Raw genomic sequence first — 18,225 nt, 5'->3', positions numbered from 1 at the left:
CAGCTAGAAGGAGTAAGGTTTGAGAGTTAGAGGAAGCCTGAGAGAGAAGAGTAGACATTCTGTTGGGATATGTGGGAGTAGGCCAGTTTTGACTCACAGTGGGCATGGGGCCTTCTTTCTCCCCAGTACAAGGCAGGGGTTGGCTGGAACTGGAGGAGGCCTCACAGAAAGCCTACATAATGCGCCTCTTGGACCGGTTGGAGGTGGTTAACAGGGAACAACGGCTGAAAGTAGCCCGGGCTATCCTCTACCTGGCCCAGGGTAAGTGTTCCTTCCACAAGTCTGGGGAGGTGACATATATGTGCGCTCTAGGGTTGTTTCCAAAGGAGATTGGTCCTCTGTATTAACAAGAGCTCCCATTCATTCATCCACTGGGCAGATGCAGCTGTAGACTGGGTATAGCCTGATGCTTTCTAGAGGAACTGGGGTAATGGTGCCTGTAACTCTCCTAGGTCCAGTGCCTAGACTCTGTCTTTATCTCTCCAGGCAGCTCTGGGTTTACTTAGCTCTTCCCGTTTACCTGGTGGGGAAAGGAGCTGCCGCCTGACTTCCACTGCAGCCATTCAAAAATCAAGCCCTCCCTATGTGCAGGAGCCTTCGTCAAGTCCCCGTGGGGGAACACAGACAGGATAAGGCATGGTCCAATAGGAGAGAAACATGTACATCATAAATGGTGCCTAAACACCCACAAAGGGAAACATAAGGAGAGTTCAAGTTCATATAGTTTGGTTGAGCTAAATGTTGAGGGGAATCTGAGTGGACTTGGGTGGGGTTCATCATGGAAGAGATGACTTTTTGAGCCAAGTTTTGGTTGCCCATACAAGCAAATTATGTGCCCCTTTCATGAGAGAACATGAGCAAGAGTTGCATAGGATGAGAAGGCATGGACAGGTTGGAATCTGCACCATTGGTTGGGAGCGCCCACTTCCATGAGATCATGAATCCATTCAACTATTTTGAGGGGAGATGAGGGATGCCAGGGAAGAGCAAGGAACTGAAGAGAGAAGGAGTTAGTGGAAGGCTGATTGGTAATGAGTTTGGGCCTGCTCCCTTCTTCCTTCTCACCCCCCAGTAAGATTTTGGGAAGTCTGGGGCCTCTCAGGGTAGGGAGAACCAGAGGCCAGGAAAGGGATGACCTTAACACCTCTACCTGATTTTCTATCTGAGGGGGATTAAAATTGTTGAACCTACAGTAAAAGAGACTTGAGGCAAAGCTCTGAGCCAATGCCACTTTATTAAAGGGTCCGTGGTCACCTCTAATGAAGTGGACTCTAGAGTTTCCTTCTGATCTGAGATGCCCCCTTCTTCCTGGATCTTATATTTGTAGAGTTTGATGCCCAAATATGCAAAAGAGGCATGGTAAAATACAGAATCTCATTGGTTGATAAACCTTGCTCTTGCACAGATTGGGGGGAGCATGGGGCATCTCCACTGACTAATCTGTCATAAGATGGTCACCTGCTAGTGTTGGACAAGAGAGAATGGTCTGGAGGTACAAAAATAAATTGGAGGACTTTCCGTGTAATTGAGTCACCTCCCCACAGTGGGCTTGGTCACCGTGATAAGAAAAAACAAGGGTGGAGGGCCTTTAGTTAGCTTCCTATGATTGAGCAAGTGAATTTATAATCTTCAGCTCACAGTTCTGGGGCCAAACATACAGAATTTAAAATCACTACCCCTATAGAATCATAGGCAATACAAAACCAGTAGCAAGGCAGTCCTCCCACTGAGGCACAAAGGTGACATTAGTAAAGAGGGAAATGGGCACAATTTATACTGAATGTGTTCCTTTTGAATAAAATTAACTCATAACATACTAGATGTCTGAGGTGACTCTTTCACTAACCAAGAAGCACAGGAGATATGTAGGTACCTTTTAGTAAAACATGCCCTACAAGATTTGAAAATTGGGGGACTGCAGCACATTTGTTCAGGAGCGCCAGTGCAAGCATTGTCTGCCCTACACTGAGGTTCTGGAAATCCCTTGAATTTGTGAAAACGATTCAAACAACTTTGACAATGAGCTGCCCTATTATGGTGATAAGAGGCAGTATCCCTTCAGACAACACAAACAGATCTAGAGGGCTGTAGCTTAGCAAGGGGAGAAAAATAAGGAATAGGTTGAGTACTATAAACAAAGGAATTGTCAGTCATTGTTGACAGTGGTGGAGCAAAAGCCAAAGTAGGAGACTGAAAAGGAGGATTTGAGGTTCCAGACACCTTGAGGTTCCAGACACCCCAGACTCAGGAATAGATGGATTAGGAATTGTTGGTGGAGGGGATGATGATGATGATGATGATGATGAAGGTGTCATGCTTACTCATTGCATCTCACACAGCTGTCCAGTCTCTGAAACATGCTCTGATACAATCTCATGGTCCTCTGAAGATCTCTCCTCTTAGGAATACTGGAGACAGGGGGGCTTCAGAGCAGCTTCTGATGTATTTGCTTCTGCAGTTCAGGTTGCTTGTAGAGATCCCTTTTTCTGTTAAGAAAAAATCTCTGACAAAGTAGATCTTAATACAATTCTAGTTTGCTATGACAGTAAGTAGGTCAGGTAGTGAGATCCAGCTCAAGCCTTAATAGGACCAATATGAACATCACATTTACATTTTTAGGTTGGCAAATTCAAATAAGAATTGAAAAATTAAAAAATTCTGAAAAAAGTTCAAGGTATTTCATTTTCTATATCTAAAACAAGCCATGTTCTTAGGTTAGCTTTGAAGGGGCTTCTTCCTACCAGATTTGCTCCTCAAGTGCCAAGACAATGCAAACTCAATATAAAATAGAGCTATAAGAGGAATCATTAGATTAAGAATACACAATTCACCTGAAACTTCAGAAAATTTCAGTTGTTGCATCGTAAGGGCCTGAACTGGAAAATGACTCTCTCTCTCTCTCTCTCTCTCTCTCTCTCTCTCTCTCTCTCTCTCTCTCTCTCTCTCTCTCGGTGAGGCAATTGGAGTTAAGTGACTTGCCCAGAGTCACACAGCTAGTGAGGTTGGATTTGAACCCAGGTCCTCCTGACTTCAGGGCTGGTGCTCTATCCACTGCGCCACCTAGCTGCCCCTGTCTGTCTTAATATTATTAAATGTTTCACATAATTTTTTACGTGTAAAATTCTTAATCCAATTTTGAAAATTGTGTCACATCTCCTACTAATCATATTATCATGAGGAAAGAAACTTATAGGGCGGTGTCTTGTAAACTAAATAACCCACCAATTGTAACACTTCATGGTCTTTATTATTTGTGATTCAAATGACAATTCAAAATGATCCCCCACTAACATATATTACTTAATCAAAAGTCACCAATAGGGTTCATCTTCTTTTACACTTACTGTTATCAGTAGAATCTGCTATGTGAGGAGGGACATAGGGGCATTAGTTCTGTTTGATTTCAGGTATGAGTCATAGGCAGTCAGTTGCATGACAGGATGTCATAGCCAGGTTCAGAATTAATGAGGTAGGAAAATGTCTTATTTACCAAGATGGGATAGGTCAAGAGAATCCTACCTTCACCTTAGCAAGGCCTTTCTTTTGACTTTCTGAGACAGACATTCACCTCTGGCAGTCCTCAGACTGCAGGGGCACATGGCATTTCCCTTGAATGGTGAACCAGCAGCCTTATAAGGGGTCAGACACTTACACCTGGATTCAAGACTTAGAAATAGCAGCAAATTAAGGTGCCAAGAGACTCTTCCTCAAATAGCAAAATTTCGCTAATTACAGCTTAGGGCTAAATAATTTTTTTCATATATTAGCCTCAAAATTTCATTTAGAATTTTTAAACTATTCAAAATTTCATCTATTTTGCCTTATCATCCTCCCCGCCTCCCTCCCCTGTGGTCTTCAGATAAAGCCAAAGGGAGAACATCAGACCATTTCTAGATTATAATGAGATGAGACCCCCCATCAGAGTCCATGTAGATAAATGGGTCATATCTGGGCATAATTTCCATGGTGAAAGCTATGGTAGCAGAGGGAGCTGTGGCTTTAGAACCAAGGTCAACCTTGGTTAAGGACTGACTTGGGCACAATAATAATCTTTTTTCTGTAACTGCTCAAATTGGGATGGGTGCGAGCTGGCAGATGTCCACCAGCGGATGAGACTTGAAAGGCAAGCTGATTAAAAGCTACCCAAGTTGGACAAGTGGCTGTCTTGTGGTGTCTGGAGTAATCCACTCTTGCTTAATTAAATTTATTATCCTTTGTATGTCACAATGACCCACCTTATGAACTAAAAAGGTATACCTGGGGAGGAGTGGTTTACCTATCTCAGACACCCAGACCCAAGACATCTTTTTAGCATCATACTGTTGTTTCCTACTTCTTCACAAGTTCATACACAATGAATAGTTGGTTCAGAGTCATAGCATTAAAAGATACATGGGCAGCTAAGTGAGCACTGGCCCTGGAGTCAAGAGGACCTGAGTTCAAATTTGACCTCAGATACTTGACACTTACTAGCTGTGTAACCTTGGGCAAGTTGCTTAATTCTATTGCCTACAAGAAAAAGAAACAAAAAGATACAATTACATGAGTTTCCAAATGATCCCAAGTGACATCCACTTTACTATTCAGAAGTTTCATTTCTGCACTTTGGGTGGGAGAAGTCCCAGTTCCTCAAACAACATTGCTGCTAAGTTTCACAACACCCTATCGATAGGGCTTATCCCAAGGAACCTTCACAGACAAAGATCTAAGAGGATTTTACCATGCTTTTCTCTCTCATTTACTATTATTATTTTCTAAGTTAAAAAAAAACCAAAATATACTCCAATAATCATATAACAGATATATTTATAATGTAACTATTCAAATTGAAAAGAGAAAGAAACTTGTTCTAACAACTTCTCTTAGCCTTCTTATGCTTAAAACATCACTGGTCAGGTGATAATTATTTAATTACCTTTCAAACTCAGTAATTCATAGAAAGTCATATATCTTATTACCCTTGGCATTTTCCTGCTAATGGTAGCAGTTTGTGTAGTGCCTACTGCATGCCACATGCCACACATGCCTACTATATGCCAGGTTTTTTTCTATGTCTTGAAAGTTGCTTGTCTGTTTTTAGCAATACTTTAAAATGTTTAGTCTTTACTCAATTTTGTTAGGATTCCATGCCAATTAGAAAAAGTACCTACAAATGGGATAGCATGTCGTTCAGTTTTATTCCTACAAGGTCTGAACACTACAGTGCTCATCCTTTGTACAAACCAAGTTCTGTGTTAAGCACTTCACAACTGTGTGTTTCTCCCCAAAACCGTGGGAGACAGGTGTAAATATTTATCCTTCCATTTGTACATACAAGCACTGATTAGATTCTCTAATTTACTACCATTAAATATTTTCAACCCAATCAATGTTGATTTATAATGACTAGTGGCAATAACTAAACTTAATTGTGCATAAGTTTCCTTTATTTCTAGTTGGCTTATATTAAAAAAAAACTTATGGTGACCCTTCCAGCTTCCCATTACTGCTCCTTTGTTCCTTTGAGTTACCCAAAGAGCCAAACCAATTCCCTTAAATTTTCTAAATTACTAACCCTTTAGCATGATCATTTAAACCAGAGCAAAGAAATAATCCTTTCTCTATCAATGGATTAGTTAACATGCATTTTATAAAACTTATTTTGTAGTCTTACATGGATTGGGGAAGCAAGACATAAAAAAAATTTATTTTAAAACAATTTAAAAATTAAAAATTTTAATTTTAAAAAATTCCTAAATCTTGTATATTTCAGCGGGATTAAGACCCTCTCTGAGGGGCAGCTAGGTGGTGCAGTGGATAGAGCCCCGGCACTAGAGTCAGGAGGACCTGAGTTCAAATCCAGTGTCAGATTAGACACTTGACACTTACTAGCTGTGTGACCCTGGGCTAGTCATTTAACCCCAATTGCCTTGTCCCCCCCAAAAAAGAATACCCTCTCTGAAATCTCCTTTTCAAAACTCCAAAACGCTTTACTTTCAAATCCTGAATTTATACTGTTCAGTTCAAGCAGACTCTAGTTTTCTTTACCCTTTGACTCATCCTTAACCTTTCTCATTTCCTTATGTTACTCTACTCTTTCTTTCTTCTACTTGCTTAATTCCTCTAGTAAATCCCTTTTTGATTCTTTAGTGGTTACAAATGCACAATTAATATTAATTTTTTTAAGGGCAATTAGAATAGTTACAATCACATAGGGTTTTTTTTTCTTATGAGTAATAGACAAATAGACTCAAAAACAATTCACTCATTGTAGGCTGTCACAGATTTCAGTAAGCAGGATGACTTTGGAGAAGAAATCATCTATTTCCTTAAAGTTAACTTATTTTATGCTGGAAAGGAATTCACCCAGCTATTTTGCCCTTGGGCATCTGCCAAAGCCCAAGTATGGCATATAAACATTAACAGGAATTGCACTACTAGAAAACTATCTGATAGAGGTTATACTTTTCTGAAGGGCTCAGGGTATAACTTTTTCTCCATTTCCTTTCAAATCACTCAAAATTAAGTCCATTTATTTTGTTTTTTAAATAATTTGCAAGTTCTGCTTTTCCCTCTCAAAATTTCCGTATTTTATACTTTTATAAGCCACGTGCTCATTTTAGTTTGATCTTTTCTAACCTGAGCACCTTTTATTAGGTGTGCATGCACTTAATTTCTTTCTTTCTTTTTTTTTTTTTTGGTTGGGCAATGGGGGTTAAGTGACTTTCCCAGGGTCACACAGCGAGTAAGTGTTATGTGTCTGAGGCAGGATTTGAACTCAGGTCTTTCTGAATCCAGGGCTGGTGCTCTATCCACACTTAATTTATTTCTATATCTATTTTTTAAAAATAACATATTAAAACATCTGTTAGCTATGGGTTAGCGCAAAGCAAGCATAGCATAACACAGACACTTATTTCCCATTCTCTTAAAGATTTTCCTAATTGTATAAGGTCTCTTTCTATCTCAAGTAAAGAACCCACTATTCGTAAACTTAGTCTTGTCATTTACAAAATGGACACACAGAGAACATATAAAAAGACACAACATTAAATCAGGCCTGAACTTCTCCCAAGTTTTTCTCTAGAAGATTTTTAAGTCAATATCTTACCTGTCTCCTCTTAAGTATAGAATTTATGACTGTCTTGTGGCTAGAATCCTGCTGTCAGCCTAAAATGATTCTTCTGTTTCCTAATTACCTTAATGATTTTAGAATCTTATCAATAAAGCATATCATTTAGTAACAATACAAATTGCTTTAGGCTAATTTGCTGATTGGGTTCACTCATTTAAAATGTGCTTTGTATTTAGTCCCTAATATCAGTCCCCAGTAGATAGAACAGCTGGTTAAAGTTCCATTCCTCTAGACTTTTTGCCAAAGTATAACCACAGGAAGAAAAACTGAGAATAATGAGGAAATTAGCAATATCAATAGTTCATATGTTCTAAGGTGATTTGGGGAGATTGTTCAATAAAATTGTATAATTTTTAAAGATTCTTCTTTTTTAAATTTAATTAATTTTTTAAAAAATTAATTAATTTATTTTTAATTTTCAACATTCATTTCCATAAGCTTTTGAGTTTTAAATTTTCTCCCTCTTCCTCCCCAAAACGGTGTGCAATCTGATATAGGCTATACATATACATTCCTATTAAACATATTTTCATATTAGTCATGTTGTAAGGAAGAATTAGAACCAATAGAAGGAACCACAAGAAAAAGGAAACAACAAAACAGAAGGAAAAAAAGACCAAATAGTATGCTTCTATCTGCATTCAAACTCCATAGTTCTTTCTTTGGATGTGGATAGCGTTTTCCATCGTGAGACTTTTGGAGATGTCTTAGATATTGCTGAGAAGGGCTAAGTCTATCAAAGTTGGTCATCTCACAATGTGGCTGTTACTGTGTACAATGTTCTCCTGGTTCTGCTCATTTCACTCAGCTTACAAGTCTTTCCAGGTTTTTCTGAAGTCTGCTTGCTCATCATTTCTTTCTTTTTTTTTAAACTAATTTATTTTGATTTATCAACCATCACTTCCATATGCTTTTGAGTTGAAAATTTTTCTCCCCCTTCCTCCCCCCCACCCTCCCCAAGACAGCACACAATCTGATATAGGTTTTACATTTACATACCCGTTAAGCATATTTTCACATTAGTGAAATTGTAAGTAAAAATTAAAACCAATAGGAGGAACCATCAGAAAGATGAAACAAAACTCAACAGAAGGTAAAAATAAGTGATAGCGAGTCGACTTCCATAGTTCTTTCTTTGTATGTGGACAGCATTTTCCATCCCGAGGCCTCTGGAGGTGTCTTAGATCCTCATAATGCTGAGAAGGGTTCAGTTTAACAATCTTAGTCATTGCATAACGTGGCTGTTATTGTGTACAAAGTCCTCTTGGTTCTGCTCACTTCACTCAGCATCAGACCATATAAGTCTTTCCAGGTTTTTCTGAAGTCAGCCTGTTCATCATTTCTTATAGCACAATAGTATTCCATTACATTCATATACCACAACTCATTTAGCCATTCCCCAAGTGATGGGCATTCTCTCAATTTCCACTTCTTTGCCACTACAAAAAGATCTGCTATAAATATTTTTGTGCATGTGGCTCCTTTTCCCATTTTTATGATCTCGTTGGAATACAGCCCTAGAAGTGCTATTGCTAGGTCAAAAGGTATGCACATTTTTATAGTCCTTTGGGCGTAGTTCCAAATTGCTCTCCAGGGGCAGCCAGGTGGCGCAGTGGATAGAACACTAGCCCTGGATTCAGGAGGACCTGAGTTCAAATCCAGCCTCAGACATATAACACTTACTAGCTGTGTGACCCTGGGCAAGTCATTTAACCCCATTGCCTAGCCAAAAACAAAAAACAAAATAAAATGTTTTTTTTTTTAATTTTTAGGCAATTGGCTAGTAAGTGTCAAGTGTTTGGTTTGAGGACAGATTTGAACTCAGGTCCTCCTGACTTCAGGGCCGGTGCTCAATCCACTTTGCCACCGAGCTACCCCTAAAACAAAATGGTTTGATCAGTTCACAACTCCACCAACAATGCATTAGCATTCCAATTTTCCCACATTTTCTCCAATATTTATCATTTTCCTGTTTTGTCATATTAGTCAATCTAATAGGTGTGGTGTGGTACCTCAGAGTTGTTTTGATTTGCATTTCTCTAATCAATAGTCATTTAAAACATTTTTTCATATGACTATGGATGGCTTTATTTTCTTCATCTGAGAACTGCCTATTTATATCCTTTGGCCATTTATTAATTGGGGAATGACTTGTATTCTTATAAATTTGACTTAGTTCTCTATATATTTTAGAAATGAGGCCTTTATCAGAGACACTGGTTGTAAAAATTCTTTCCTAGTTTTCTGCTTCCCTCCTAATCTTGGTTGCATTGGCTTTGTTTGTACAAAGCCTTTTCAATTTAATGTAATCAAAATTATCCATTTTGCATTTCAAAATGTTCTCTGTCTCTTATTTGATAATGAATTCTTCTATTCTCCATAAATCTGACAGGTAAACTATTCCTTGCTCTTCCAGTTTGCTTATAGTATCAGCCTTTATATCTAAATTATGTACCCATTTTGACTTTATTTTGGTGTATGGTGTTAGATTTTGGTCTATGCTTCATTTCTGTCATACTCTTTTCCAGTTTTCCCAGCAGTTTTTGTCACATAATGAGTTCTTATCCCAGAAGCTGGAGTCTTTGAGTTTATCAAACAGTAGATTACTATACTCATTGACTACTGTGTCTTGTGAACCTAACCTGTTCCACTGATCTACCACTCTATTTCTTAGCCAGTACCAAGTAGTTTTGATGATTGCAGCTTTATAATACAATATAAGATCTGGTATGACTGGGCCACCTTCCCTAGCATTCCTTTTCATTAGTTCTCTTGATATTCTGGATCTTTTATTCTTCCAGATAAATCTTGTTACTATTTTTTCTAGCTCTATAAAATAATTTTTTGGTAGTTTTATTGATATGGCACTGAATAAGTAAATTAGCTTAGGTAGAATTGTCATTTTTATTATATTGGCTTAGCCTACCCATGAGCAACTGATGTTTTTCCAATTATTTAGATCTGACTTTATTTGTGTGAAAAGTGTTTTGCAATTGTGTTCATAAAGTTTCTGGGGTTTTTTTTGGCAGGTAGACTCCTAAATATTTTATAATGTGTACAGTAATTTTAAGTGGAATTTCTCTTTCTATCTCTTGCTGTTGGGCTTTGTTAGTAATATATAGAAATGCTGGTGATTTATGTGGGTTTATGTAACTTTCTAAGTAATCAAAAGTTCCATACTTTGACCAAAATAGTCCCCTGTATTCTCCTTTCTTTTCTTTTCTTTTTTTTTAGGCAGTTGGGGTTAAGTGACTTGCCCAGGGTCACACAGCTAGTAAGTGTCATGTGTCTGAGACTGGATTTGAACTCAGGTCCTTCTGACTTAAGGGCCGGTGCTCTATCCACTGTGCCACCTAGCTGCCCCTAGTCCCCTGTATTCTCACACTTTTTTTAAAAAGTAGGTTGGTATTATAACATTTATTAAAATAATGCTATGGGTTAATAGAAACAGCAAAGAGCCAAAGAATTAAAATGCAAGCTATGTAAAATCCCAACTAAAACCTAAATGTGTCTAATGTATTCATTCAGTAGCTAACTAAAAGCCCAAGAAAGACAACACTCTCAATGTAATAAAGTACTGAAAAATAATTGACAATTTTCACTTATCAGAATTATGGGTTTTGCATTTTGCATCCTTTTCTCAATCAGGAAAAAAATTCTTTTTAATGTTATATCACATACATATAAAACAAGATAGAAAAATACATTATAAAATTGTAACAATGGCTGTAAATACATTCTCTGACATGTTTCTCATAGGCAATAGGTTGGTTATATGTAGCATGAAACTCCTAGGATAATAAAGAATAGACAAAACACCCATCAGCTGTACAATAGCATACAAGCGACACTCCCATCTACCCACTCTAAAAAAAAATTATGTAATACTGTCAAAAAAAAGGTCTTAAAACTACATATTTTAATAAGAAATAAATTCAAAAAGAATGATTATACTGAGAACCAAGGCATTCAGAGATTTCAAAAGTCATGCTTTTTTAAAGTCTCAAACCAAACTTTACACAGCTTAATAGTTCTTTCTGGGGGGCAGCTAGGTGGTGTAGTGGATAGAGCACTGGCCCTGGATTGAGGAGGACCTTAGTTCAAATCTGGCCTCAGACACATAATACTTACTACCTTAATAATAGTTCTTTCTTTAGTCATTCTCTGACAGGGAGTCCACCCTTGTTCCAATTAGGATCCTGTGGGATGCATTTCTCTTCTTATTGCCTGATCCCCATCTCTCTTGTGAGTGTCCTCGACCAGGAGTGGCACTCTTTGGAGGAACTTCCCCTGAAAGAATTGGACTAGATTCCCAGGGTACCTGCCTTTTGGCTTATTCCATCTGAGAAGTTCCCCCACTGAAGGTGCTAGAGATGACTCCCCCCTCCCCCCAGCTTTTGATTATAAATCCAGGGAGGTAATCTTATGCCTACCTGACTTCCACTTCTATGGGCATCTTTCCTACAGCTACCATTGTAATATTCAGGGATTTGTTTTGGCAAATTTTCCAATACTTAATTTCTGGGCTTAACCTCTAGGGTCCTAAGATCAGTCAATTAAGCCCCACAGGTCCTTTTTAGGTGAATATTCAGCAAAATTTATACCCACTTTCCTTTAAAACTTATGAAAATTTAACTCTGATGGTCAATAACTGACTTAATCCTAAGCACATATAAGTGAAAGAACCTTTTCCTTTCCTCTTATCTGTAAAACCAAAATGAGCCTTCTTCTCAGGTGAGAAGAAGGTGGTATCGTTTCCAGGATGGTCACAGCCTTGACAGTTTACTGTTGAGGTTGGGAATTTCTAAGGCTATTGGGTCTAGCCTGAATTATTGCTCCCTCAAGGTGTTATCAGAGTACCAGAGTGGGGAATCACTTCCCCAAACCCTCCCCATCCAGGATCTGATCACAGGGTACTCAAGTTTGGTTCCTCACCCTGCTATGAACCACTGAAAGTTCCGCCTCAACCAATTTAAGAGATTTCTCTACTGATGACAAAAATGATTTAATTACTCCTTGTTAAAAGAACTTAAAGGCACAAAATCTATTTTAAGCCTGCTAACAGGAAGTTTTAAGATTAGCTGGCTGAAAATGAGAACCTAGCAATTCCACTGCTGAATCTCCCTGGTCTTAGCAAAAGGAAAGTAAGAAAACTCTTTTCTTGGGAGAAAAAAAAAACCAAACCAGTAGCCTGTGTATAAAAAGTTAAAATTATAGCCACATAGTTTTTATAAAAATAGAATTTGAATGCTCTGGAGCTTATAAATTTAGACAGATTAGTCATAAATTCAAACAGTCCCTCTTAGCCCAATTGGGGACCCTTCTTAAAGAAAGGCAGACTCACCAATCTTGAGGAGATTTACCTTAGGCTCAGAGAATTTAGGTACAGACATTGAGGGGAGTCCAACCTCCCAGGGCTGGTGTCTGTGGGGGAGCCATCAGTGAAAATTCGACCCAGGGTGCACTTCCTTTTTGGGTCCCTTGCTGGGGCCAACCTAAAGAGGTTGAGATCCACACATTACCATCCCATCTTGGGGTGCCATTAATGGGATGGAGACCAACCTACAGTAAAAGAGACTGAGGCAAAGCTCTGAGCCCATAGCACCTTATTAAGGAGTCCATGGTTCCCTTTAATGAAGTGGACCTCAGATCTTCCTTCTAATCTGAGATGCCCCCTTCTTCCTGGACCTTGTATTTATAGTTTGATACCCAAACATGCAAAAGAGGCATGGTAAAGTACAGAACCTCATTGGTTGATGGACCTTGCTCTTAAGGGCCAAAAATTACCTATTATCAGGAGGGGCACAGATTGGGGGAAGCATGGGGCATCTCCACTGACTAAGTGGTCGTAAGATGGTCACCTGCTGGTGCTGTGCAAGTCTGGAGATACAAAAATAAATTGGAGGACTTTCCATGTAACTGAGTCACCTCCAGCACACGGGGCTTGGTCACCATGATAAGGAAAAACAAGGTGGGAGGGCCTCTAGTTAGCTTCCTTTGATTAAGCAAACGAACTTATAATCTGCAGCTCACAGTTCTGGGGCCAAATATACAGAACTTATAATTGCTACCCTTATAGAATCATATCACATTAATTGATACTGATAGGAATAGAGTAGGAGTCCTCACTGAATTAATTCTCACACATCCTACTTTTCCTTCTTTCAGGAACCTTTGGTGAATGTGACACAGAGGCTGATGTCCTGCACTGGTCACGATATAACAGCTTTCTGCTCTACCAAATGGGAACTTTCACTGCCTTCCTGGAGCTGCTGCGCATGGAGACTGAGTGAGAGGCCTCTGGAAAGCTGTTCCTAGGCCCAGGCTCCTCTGCTTTGGGCACAGGGGGGAGGGGAACAGGGTAGTCCCCAAAGCGCACCCTGGTGCTTTTCTACCTGTACTCTCCAAAACATACAGCAGCTAACCCCTGGGGTTCTGTTCTGCCCTTAGCCATGGCTGACAGCTTATAGTGGGAGTTCTTAACCTGAGACCCACAGAGTCTATGGGTAGACTTCAGGGGTGGAGTGTGTCCGTAAACTTGGATGGGGAAGAAAAATACGTCTTCATTTTCACTAATATTTTATTTTCTTTGTGATTCTTTGTATTTTACTTTTTGTATTTAAAATCATTATTCTGAGGAGGAGTCCATTAGTAGTATGACCAGACTCCAAAGGTTTCCATGACACAAAAGGGGTTAAGAACCCTGATCTAGGCCCAATACTGTACTGGGTACCATGGGAGACATAAGATGGATAGAGCCACAATCCATAGTCTCTTCTATCAATGAGATCAAATGAGATAATGTACGTAAAGGACCCTGAAACCTTAATGTGCTAGAAAAAGATGAATTATGGTTATGATTATTATTATTTTATCTTCCCTTGCCAGCTATGGGTTTTCTTTACTCTGAACAAGCCTCTTCATCTTCTGTTTACTTTGTATGTATCTGTGTGTGTGTGTGTGTGTGTGTGTGTGAGTGTGTGTGTGTGAGAGAGACAGAGAGAGAAAAACGCAGACATGACCAGTGAATAGGTCTCTCCTGAGTTCTTGTACTGTCTCCATTCTCCCCATGGCAGCAACACTCAGGCCTGTAGCAGTGCCCTTCGGAAACCAGCCATCTCCCTTGCAGACAGCACAGAACTCAGGTGAACAGGGATTATGGGTATGTGGTCCTCAGGGCCTCCCCTGAAGTTCCATACTAGAGGGTGTTATCAGCTTGGGAGCTAAATGGGAGAGGGTTGAACCAGGAGACAGAACTCTTGGGTTCTAGACTCATTGCAAGCTAGGTAAGCTCTTGGGCCATCAGGGAACTCGAGGGAAAAGGTGAACGTTCTAGGGCCTAGTGATAACTCAGATGGATGAGGTCAATGGAGAGGGAGACCCCCAGGCTGGGCAAGAGGGGAAGTCAGCAGCGGTGGCTTACTACCTTCCCACTATTTTGCCCATCGTCTCCCCTACCTCCAGGCCACTGGGGTATCATCCTCTGACTGTGGGGTGGAATCACTACTCCTTAGGTGAGGGTTCAGCACCCCCAGTCCTTAGATATGGAAGAAAGTCCCTGAGACCCGCACCTGTGGGACACATAGACTTAACTCCTTTGGGCCAGCCAGTTTGCATCCCATTCCCCAAAGCCACAATGCCACGGTCCTCCAACCTATCTCCTCTCCACCTCACAGAGTGCTGCTCAGTGTCATGTACCTGATGGTGGAAAACATTCGCCTGGAATGGGACACAGACCCTAGCGGCTGGAGGGCAGTCCGGGAAACCTTCCAAACGGAGCTGAGTGAGGAGGAGTGTGACTTTGGGAGCAGGAAGCAGGATGTAGCATTGGCCTTGGCTTGTGGAGGGAGAAGCTGATGGCCGTGCTGTCTGAGGCTCCAAACTGCCCGAGACTAAGGACTCCTCTTGCCATGGCATAGCCATGGTGTGATGTTACTTGTCAGCAGACCTGGCTGCCATAGAGGGTGCTGAATTTGGTGTTCCAATCCTGGCTCTGTCATCACCTGTGTGACCTTGGCCTAGTCCCCTAACCTCTCTGGGCCTCAGTTTCCTCAACTGTAAAATGAGACTAGATGACTTCAGAGGTCCCTTCCAACTCTAAATCTATCTTCCTATGACTTATTTGCTGTTTCATCTTGAGCAAGTTGTTTAACCTTTCTGTGCCTCGGTTTCCTCAACTGTAAAGTAGGGATAGTAACCCTAGCCCTTCCATACCTAAAGGGATAGTAATGGGGATGGTTTATGATCTTTGAGATCTTTGAGACAGTCAGTGGGGGCACAAACGAGGTAGGTTCTGTGAAATTCCATTGAGGTTTTTTAGAAGGAAAGCGCTAATCGCTACCAACTTATCTGTATTCACTCGTTGGTGAACGTACTCTGAATCGCAGCCATTTCCACACTAAACAGCTACATCCATGCATTTCAGTAGTAAGCCCCCTTCCTGGGTGTGTGTGTGTGTGTGTGTGTGTGTGTGTGTATTAGTAAAGAGGCAGGGTTGCCAGGGGGAGGGTCCCCCCAAAGGCTGTGCCTCTCAATACCCTCTTCTCACCAGGCTTCCCGGTACATAGTGAGGAGCCCTTTGTTCTCCTGCTTTTCTCCATGATCACCAAATTCTGCAGCGGCCTCGCCCCTCACTTCCCCATGAAGAAGGTCCTGCTTCTGCTCTGGAAGGTGGTCCTGGTGAGTCGTCCAGCCCACCCTATCCCCTTTCTGCCTCAACATCAGACAGGAGTGACAGAGCGGTCAATTCTATCAACTCCCTGACTCCCCTTGTCTTTTCCTCTAGGCTTCCCAAGCTTGTGTGGGAAGGGGAGGGGCCACTGGCTCAAAGGAGAGAATTGTCCCAGGATAGGTCGGAGGGGTCTCTCATAACGTACAGCGGTTTAGAGAATTTAGTTCAAGCTGCTCATTTTTCAAATGAAACTGAGGTTCACAGAGGTTTCCCACAGTAATACAGCCAGTTAGTGGCAGGCCTTGGGTCCATTTACTGCCTCAGTCTTCAGTCCAGGGTTTTTTCTGCTACTCAATACTGTCTCTTTTTTAAGGATGAGAAGTAGAGGAAGAGATACTTTCATGTGTTGTGGTCAGGGGAATTCTTTATATAGCATGGAGAGGCGGGTAGAGGAAAGGAGAAAGGGAAGGTTTAGAAATGAATTAATGTGATGGCTTTTAAAAATTGAGGGAGGGGTCCTAGCAATTGAGCATGCCTGGGATCTAGTCCTGGCCTCACTGCTGATTCATATTATGTGATCTTGAGCTGGTCACTAAACCTCTTTGAACTTCCAGTATGCTTCTTTTTTTTCTTTTTGCTAGGCAATTGGGGTTAAGCGACTTGCCCAGGGTCACACAGCTAGTACGTGTTGTATGTTATGTGTCTGAGACCAAATTTCAACTCAGGTCCTCGTGACTTCAAGGCTGGAGCTGTATTTTAAAAAAATTAAATTGGGGCAGCTAGGTGGCACAGTGGATAGAGCACTGGCCCTAGATTCAGGAGGACCTGAATTCAAATCTGGCCTCAGACACATGACACTTAATAACTGTGTGACCCTGGGCAAGTCACTTAACTCCATTGCCTAGCCAGAAAGAAAGAAAGAAAGAAAGAAAGAAAGAAAAGAAAGAAAGAAAGAAAGAAAGAAAGAAAAATTAAATTAACTTTTTTTTCAATTAGCAAAAATTCACCTTCTCTCCCTTCCATCCCCTCCTCTAATTGAAAAAGAAAAAATCCTTGTAACAAACATGCATAGTCAAGCAAAACAAACTGCTGTGTTGACTTGGGAGTTCTGTATACCAATGAAGTCCAATTTCTCTCCCTCTAGTGGAAACAGCATCAGACAGGGCAGGTCTAGGTTCAAATCTTGCCTCTGATACTTAATAGATGTGTGACTAAATGTCTCTTAGCCTCAGTTTCCTTATCTGCAGAATAGAGGTAATAATGCAGTCTTTTGAAGTAGATGCTATTGTCATCCCCATTTTACAGATGATGTAACTGAGGCTTGGTGAGATTAAGTGATTTGCCCAGGGTCCCATAGTTAATATGGAGCAGAGGCAGGATTACAAATGGAGGTCTTCCTGACTTCAAGATCAGACTGGATCCACTATACTATGGATGTCATAGGCACTGGGAAGGGATGGAAAAGAATGCATGGTCCCTGTTCTCACAATCATAAGGCAACATCAATGAGCATGCTATAGGTACCATGACAGTGAAATAGATTTTGACGTTGGAGTCAGGAAAGACAGACTCCTACTTCCTGACTGTCTAATCATGGGTAAGACATGTGACCTCTCTAAGCCTTAGTTTTCTCATCTGTAAGATGGGGATGATAACAACTTGTTCAGTCATGTACTGAAAAGCCCATTTGGGTTTTTTTGGGGCATAGTTACTGGAGTGGTTTGCCATTGCCTCCTATCACTCATTTTACAGATGAAGAAACTGAGGCAAACAGAGTTAAGGGACTTGCCCAGGGTCACACAGCTAGTAAGTGTCTGAGGCCAGATTTGAACTGAGGAAGAGGAGTCTTCCTGACTCCAGGCCCTGCACTCTATCCACTGTGCCGCCTAGCTGCCCCCATGATAACAGCACCTATTTCAAAAGATTGTATTGTATTACATTAAAGCAGGAATAATATACCTTTAGGGTTCAGTTTCTTGAACTGTTGTGATAATCAAATTAGACAATGTAGAAAAGCATTTTGCAAAGCTTAAAGAACTATGTAAATGTCCGTTATTAGTATTGTTATTATTAATTCAGCCTGGCTTTTCTCATTCTAGATCTACCTTTAGTACTACATATTTTCCCTACCTGGCTGTATGAGGAAGCAGATTTATCAATGGCTGTTCCTATCATCCAGGGAGACCCATCCCCCATAATCCCACTAAAAGCCTTTCTGGCTTGGTTTAGGATACCTGGATTCTGATCCTTGAAGGAGAGAACCAGACTTTTATCATATTATTTTGTGGGGTCTCAGGAGCCCCCATTCTGGCTGGTGTATGCGACCTTCCCCTGAAGCTGTTATGATCTCTGAGACAGTAAAATAGTGATATATTAATCTGTCTCACTTAGCTGTGTGATCTTGGGCACAGTTTCTTCATCTATAAAATGAGATAATAAT

The 18,225-nt window shown here is 40.6% G+C and overlaps 1 protein-coding gene across 4 annotated transcripts in view; it reads left to right on the top strand.

The window, feature by feature from the left end:
- The window catches only part of STRIP2 (striatin interacting protein 2), an 85,572-nt gene that overhangs the window by 10,345 nt on the left and 57,002 nt on the right, over positions 1 to 18,225 (top strand). For all 4 annotated transcript variants that reach the window (XM_021002311.2, XM_021002314.2, XM_021002312.2 and 1 more), the window contains 5 exons: positions 127 to 261; positions 13,283 to 13,403; positions 14,191 to 14,259; positions 14,791 to 14,897; positions 15,666 to 15,793. In XM_021002311.2, coding sequence (XP_020857970.1) covers positions 127 to 261; positions 13,283 to 13,403; positions 14,191 to 14,259; positions 14,791 to 14,897; positions 15,666 to 15,793 — 560 coding nt within the window. The remainder of the gene's footprint in view (positions 1 to 126; positions 262 to 13,282; positions 13,404 to 14,190; positions 14,260 to 14,790; positions 14,898 to 15,665; positions 15,794 to 18,225) is intronic.

The sequence above is a fragment of the Phascolarctos cinereus genome, unplaced genomic scaffold (genome assembly GCF_003287225.1).
Source record: "Phascolarctos cinereus isolate Bilbo 61053 unplaced genomic scaffold, phaCin_HiC Scaffold_1;HRSCAF=81, whole genome shotgun sequence".
Taxonomy (NCBI): Eukaryota; Metazoa; Chordata; class Mammalia; order Diprotodontia; family Phascolarctidae; genus Phascolarctos; species Phascolarctos cinereus.
This window is presented reverse-complemented; position numbering and strand designations above follow the sequence as displayed.